Consider the following 6,908-nt stretch of genomic DNA (forward strand, 5'->3'; position numbering starts at 1 on the left):
TGACCGGAATAACCTGGGACCCTTCAGTCCGCAGGCCGACGCTCTATCCACTGAGCCAAACCGGCTTCGGCAGAAATACTTTTAGAATGAACACATTTTGCCCTCGCCAGTTTGGTTCAGTGTATAGAGCGTTAGCCTGTGGACTAAAGGGTCCCGGGTTCGATGAATGAACACATTTTGCCCTAGCCAGTTTGGCTCAGTGTATAGAGCGTTAGCCTGCAGGCTAAAGGGTCCCGGGTTCGATTTCAGTCAAGGGCATATGCCCAGGTCGCGGGCTCAATCTCCAGTGGGGGGCATGCAGGAGGCAGCCAATCAATGATTCCCTCTCATCATTGATGTTTCTATCTTTCTCTTCCTCTCCCTTCCTCTCTGAAATCAATAAAAATATATACTCACACACTCACACATTTTGAACTGGTCCAAGAAGATTCTTTCCTAGTCAGCCTAAGAAAACACTTCCAAGCCTTCAAAAGGGAGGAACTTCGTCACCTGTCCAGTGTGAACCCTACGCAGGGAGGATTGGCAGCCTGAGAACCCTTTAGAAAGGTTGTTTCCCTGGAGGCAAAAGGACAGCCACCTCCTCCAAACCCATGTGGACAGCCTGGGGTTCGGGTCTCCTACCTGACTGATGTGGGGGAAGCCGCATTCCTGTTGGTGTAGTTGACTAAGGCATTGAAGGACTGGTTCACCCATTGCCAGAAGATGATCGCTGGCATCGTCCTACCAGTAATTGAGGTCCAGAAAGGAGAGGAGAATGGAAGGGAGGGCTTCGTATACACAGGTCAAACCATGTTAACAGCTCTTCCCCAAACTGTTCCCATGTTCTATACACCTGGGCTTTTGTAGTCTTGCCCCACTTCCTGGAACACACACACACACACACACACCCTTGCCCCTCTTCCTGGAACACACACACACACACACACACACATACACACTCACACACTCACACACTCACACACTCACTTTCACACTCACATCCTGTTCCATCCATGGCTAAGTAAGTTAGATTAGAGAGATTACTTCCTCCTTGGAACCTTTTTGACCGTTCCCCTGCCCTTCCTGAGACAAAGTCATCCCATGCGCCCATGCTCCCAACTCCTAAAATCCCATATTCTCTCAACCTACCACTTAGCAAGCTGGACTGTCACCGTTCACTTACTTCTTGGCCTCTAACAAAACTTGAAGCTCCTTGAGGGGAAGGAAGGACTAAAGTCTTTATAGTCCTAACAGCTGGGGCCCAAAGTCTGGCTCAATAACTAGACAAATAAATGCATGGGGGGCAGGAGAAGGAAGGGAGGAAGGGGGAAGAGTCACACATCCAGCAGCTACGTTTATTCTCTCCCCAACTGAGCTGAAAGGGCCTTCCTATTTTTTTCCTGGGATATTACATTATAAAATACATTAAATTTATTGTTAATATAAGCACTTTTTGAAGAGGAAATTAGTATCGTTTATTCACTGCGAGTTCTAGAAAGGACTGCCTTAGTTAAAATCCAGGTACCAACACTTCCTGGCTGTATGAGCTTGCACAAGTTATATAACCTCTCTAGAACCTCAGTTCCTCATCTATCAAATGGAGAGGTAATAGTACCTCTCTGTAGGACTGTTGAGAAAATTACATGAGGTAACACATTCAAAGAATTTAACACAGTGCCTAGTATCGAGAAAGTTGCAATGAAGATGGCTGTTATTATAATATGGCTCCCTGGCTAGCAGACCCAAGTGGCTACACCTCCCATCGCCTTGCTCCCAAGTCCCACCTGTAGAACTGGAGCATGAAGCCTGTGATGATCATGCCGCCGGGAACCTGGAAGGACATCCGTCCAATGACATTCATCTTGTCCCCGGTGTCAGGGTGGAAGGCAGAGTCATAGAGCTTTTTGGCATACAGCAGCTGCTCCACTTGAGTCCCTGGGGGCACGACCCCCATCCTGTCACCCAAGACAGAGTCACCCCCTTGTCCCCCCACTCCAAGTCATCCTGCTCTAATTCCTCCCTCCTCCCTGAGATTTCTGCCTGTACCCTCCTCTTCAGTTTCCACCTCCTCTAGGGAACCCATCCAAGTGGCCCCAGTGCCTCCAACCCCTTCCCCTAACCATTCACCTGCTTTTCTCCACCATCATCTTGGCCCAATCCAGCTCCCGCTCTGGTATCAGAACAGTGCGAGGGTCCGTGATGTTGAAGAAGTGCTTCACCCGCCCCAGGAAAGTGGACTGGTCCCAACGGGGGGCATCGATGTTAAAACCAGACAGGTCAGGCTCCATCTTGCTCGCACACAGAGCTGTGTACTTAAGAAAGACAGGAAAAATGAGGACTGTTCCCTAAATCAAAACCTGACCCGGAAGCCCTGGGCATCTCCCACTCTGGTAAACTGCCCGCTTTCACCAGCCACTGCCGTCACTCAGTCTGGGAAGGACTCAAGACTGAGCAACTGGGTACCAACATGTGTTTCCTGAGTGCCTACTGCTGGCCAGCCCTGTGCTTGATCATGCTGCGGGGGAGACTGGTAAAGGGGACAACACGGTGCCTGTACTTGGGGAGCTGAGTCTGACTGAGGAACAAGAGCCCACAGTGGAACCCTATGTAATATGTACAGCAACAATAATACAGGAGATAAGCAGAAGCAGAGACGGAGGGGCAGAGGAACAGAGTAATCAGAGGGGGCTTCCCAGAAGGAGTGGAATGTGAGGGAGGCCCTAGGAGAAGGATTTATCTGAAGGAGGTAGAAGGCATGGGATCACAGTAAAGGTAGAAACAATCACAGATAAAGTGGAAATGAACATGGCGTGCTCACTTTCGTCATTTCAGTGTCTGTGTGTGGTGCATGTCGGCCCTGTGAGAGATTCAGGGCCATGGCTGTGAGCAAGGTGCCATGTCTGCCCTCAAGGAATTTCAGAATAGAGGTTAAACAGGTAATTCAATAAGGAGAGCAGAGTAAACAATTCTGCTGCCAGACACTGGGAGCAGTGGAAAGTCAGAAAAGAGCATCTAAGACTGAGATGACCATATCTCCCAGTTTCCCTAGGAGTGTTGGCCTGGGGTCATGACTAATAGCACCCCTTTCACTCTCAATTTGCATGTGTCCCAATTTGGATGATAAATTAAATGGTCACCTTATCTGAAATAGATAAGGGATTCTTTTCTTTTTCCAGTCAACAGAGCCTTTATTAACATAAAGTATCATTTGCCACAAGATATACATGTTCTCCTAATCTTTCAGTTCTTTTTCAATATTTTAACTTAAGGTTACTTGTGGATCTAACATAAAAAGTAACCTACTAAAATTGGTCAAAGTAAAATTTGATTCTATCTATCACCTTAACCTTTTATTATTTAGATTTATAATTGACATCATTTGTCTCAAGTAGCAGAATATAATTCTTGTACTTGATAATCTTCTATACTAAAATATGTGCCAGTATATCTGAAGAAGTTACTAAATATATGGAGTTAACATAGATATTTAACTGCTTTCAATAAGCTGGAAAGTACAATGTTAAGTTTTCTAAGAGGAAAATCATTTATAGATCTTAGTTGTTTATAGTTTTTGCAGTTTCCATAAAAACTGGTTCATATTAAATCAGTGTTGAAGAATTAAGATGGAAACTTAGAAACCCTAATGACAGTCTTGGTTTACTAAGATAGAAACAATAATAAACCAAACTATAGTCTCTTTCACAAGGCCCAAGCAGAGATGCTCTGTTATAGCTTTTGAAAAATTTTTTGTCTGCTTAGTATAAAAGTTGAATGACCTCTTTGTAAGTTAGATTATCAGGAATCCCACAGATGATGGGCATATTTATTGGGACACATTTTAATTAATAGAAGATAATTCATATACCGTATCAAAATGCATTATAAGATTTACACTATATCTGTCCTCATGCTTGTCATATTTTATAACATTTTAGTTGGATGCAGGAAGACTGGAATTGTTCACAAAAGTCTAGCTTTTAAGATGTGGGTAAAGTTCACAGTGAGTCTTTTAAAACATTTAAGTAACCAGAAGTATAATAACAAGAAGGGATTATGTAAGAAGAATGAATATTGCAAAGGAAGCTTTATAGTCAATGAAAATACAGTACTTTGGATTGGCCAATATGCACAGTACACATCAAATCAAGGTCATGTACTTTACTTATTGACCACGTGGCTACAGTTTAAAAGGTCACTACTCCAACAGCCTTACCAAGTAATCTTCCAAATTGCTTTTAAATAAAGTTCTTCAATTGTAGCAATGAACAAAAAGACAAGATACACTTAAAACAATAGTGCAGTTTATGAAAAGGCACATAAGAAATTTCAACTCATGTCTTTAGCAGTTATAAAAATCAATATTTGGCTAAGTTATAAACATGTTTATAATGCAATTATTTGCATAATTCTAATAATACTAATGACAGCTATAATATCAGAAGAGGTTTAAAAACAACAACACTAAAAACATAAAAATACATAGCCCCATTATTTACCTGTAGAGTATGTTCATTTATGACTAAATTTCAGCATTTACTATATCGCCACTGCTCTAATTTTAAAAATCACATCCAAAGGGAAAGGCAAAACTACCTAGCAACTGGCCTATTTGATTATTTCCTCAATTTGTGAGTATGTCCTTAATCTGTTGATGTAGCAAACAAATTTCAACTGTGTCATGCAAAGAAGAGATGATAGTCTGCTTTGCAATGAACTTCAAAGTTCAATCGCACACAGGCAACATGCTATATATGAAAAAATTACTAACTGAACTACAGGTATTAAATACTGAAAATAGTTAACAGTTTGTTATAATTTATTTTATTTAATAATCTAGGAAGTTTGCAGCCATCAGGAGTTCCAATTTCAGGTGCAATTGGGAATTCAGGAATCTCTGTGGAGCTGTTAGCATAGTGAACCTTGTAAGTAAAATACATGCATACTTTTGAGAGCACATGTGAAGGGATCTCTCTAAAACTGACTTCATTAGTTTCATTCTCAGCAAACTGACCTGGGCCACTCAACATGGCTTGTATCATTCCTGATGTTAATGCATATTCTCTTTTTACAATAAATTCATGACCATCTGAAGATATCAACTTGACATACATGGCATCAGGGCCTTCACAGCCACCATAGGCTTTCTCTTCTCCTTTCGTCAGCCCCGCAGCCACCGTGCCAGGTCCCCGCGCACCACCACAGCCCCTACTCCAGGGCCACCCCGCCACCCCCACAAGCCTACTGCCGGAGGTTCCAGGCTAGATGAGGGATTCTGAACACACTTTGTTAGTACGAGAAATAAGCAATATTTTGGAAATATGTATAGAAGTTAAATAGATGGAAGAGCAGTACTTCAAGCAAAAAGAAGAGCCAGCACTGAAAGCTCATGGTGGGCACAATGTTACTCCTATCCTCGCAACAAGAAAAAAAGCTGAACAAACTAAAAATCAACAACTCTTCTTAGCCCCATCAGAGAATTGAGATCGCAGGGCAAACCACTGCCCCAAAACCTGGAGACAGGCAGGTAAAGAGACACACAGCCATTGAGAGCAGAAGCCCACTGCTAGGGCAAATATCACTGGAAAACTTAAACTGCAATCAATGAATTTCTGGAGCTCAATGTGGACAAGTGGGGACTCAATCTTGGGGGACACTACTTTTGTGAGTTTTACCTCCAGAAGCCCACTAGGTTTTCAAGGTGAAGATCAGAAAAACATCTCCTAGTGCTTCTGGCAGCCAATCAAGGATTCTCTCTCATCATTGATATTTCTATCTCTCTCTCCCTTCCTCTCTGAAATCAATAATTTTTTTTAAAGAGAGAGAGAGAGAGAATAATTTAAAAAGAATAGAATAGCCAAGAACCTTGGGACAATTACAAAAGATGTGGCAAACACATAATGGGAATACCAAAAGGAGAAGAAAGGAAAAGAAGAAATATTTGAAGAAGTAATGACTGAAAAATTTCCAAAATTAATGACAGACACCAAACCACAGATTCAGGAGTCTCAGAGAACACCAAGCAAGATAAATGCTCCAAAATCTACATTTAGGCATACTATATTCAAGCCACAGAAAATCAAGATAAAGAATATCAAGAAAGAAGCCAGAAAGAGGGGATAAAAAACCTTACTTAGAGCAAAGAATTACATCAGACATCTCTTTAGAAACCATGTAAGCAAGAAAAGAGTGAAATATTTACTAGTAAGTGCTGAAAGTACAAAACAATAACCCATGAACCTAGAATTCTACATCAAACAAAATGATCCTTTAAAAATAAAGGAGAAAACGAATTTCTCAGACAAACAAAATTGAAGGAGTTTGTCAACAAGAGACCTGACTTGCAAGATGTTAAAAGAAGTTCTTGAGAAAGAAAGAAAATGATATAGGTCATAAACTCTGACCTACATAAAGAGTGTCAGAGAAGGAATAAATGAAGGTTAAAAATAAAATCTTTACTTTTCTTCTTCTAATTGTTAACAGTTAACAAACAGATAACAGGGTGTTCAAAATAATAATAGCAACCATGTATCCAGTGATTATAGCTGTAAATAAGTGAATGATATAGTGGATGGGAGGGAGGAACTGAGAATACTCTACTGTAAGGTACTTGTACTACCAATGAAGTGATATAGTATTATTTGAAAGTGGACTTGGATTAGTTGTAAATGTATATTGCAAACTCTAGGGAAACCAGTAAAAAATTTTCCCAAAAGAAAAATTAATAATAGATATGCTAAGAGAAGAGAGAAACTGGAGTCAAACAGAAAACTAAGACTTCGGAACTTTTGCCTAAAAATTTCAGGAAGAAGCCCAGCCAGCATGGCTCAGTGGTTGAGTGTCAACCTATGAACTAGGACAGTGATGGCGAACCTTTTGAGCTCGGCGTGTCAGCATTTTGAAAAACCCTAACTTAACTCTGGTGCTGTGTA

The 6,908-nt window shown here is 41.3% G+C and overlaps 1 protein-coding gene and 1 pseudogene across 5 annotated transcripts in view; both read right to left on the bottom strand.

The window, feature by feature from the left end:
• SFXN2 (sideroflexin 2) overlaps window positions 1-6,908 on the bottom strand; it is a 20,571-nt gene that overhangs the window by 8,139 nt on the left and 5,524 nt on the right. For all 5 annotated transcript variants that reach the window (XR_001512664.1, XR_001512665.1, XR_001512666.1 and 2 more), the window contains exons 2-4: window positions 2,107-2,291; window positions 1,764-1,934; window positions 622-720 (exon numbers count right to left, since the gene is read on the bottom strand). Coding sequence is in view for 2 of the 5 variants with exons in the window: in XM_006756473.2 (XP_006756536.1) it covers window positions 622-720; window positions 1,764-1,934; window positions 2,107-2,267 (431 nt within the window). In the remaining 3 variants the exon portion in view is untranslated. The remainder of the gene's footprint in view (window positions 1-621; window positions 721-1,763; window positions 1,935-2,106; window positions 2,292-6,908) is intronic.
• Window positions 4,621-5,598, bottom strand: LOC107181952 (annotated as a pseudogene).

Source organism: Myotis davidii, unplaced genomic scaffold (genome assembly GCF_000327345.1).
Source record: "Myotis davidii unplaced genomic scaffold, ASM32734v1 scaffold332, whole genome shotgun sequence".
Taxonomy (NCBI): domain Eukaryota; kingdom Metazoa; phylum Chordata; class Mammalia; order Chiroptera; family Vespertilionidae; genus Myotis; species Myotis davidii.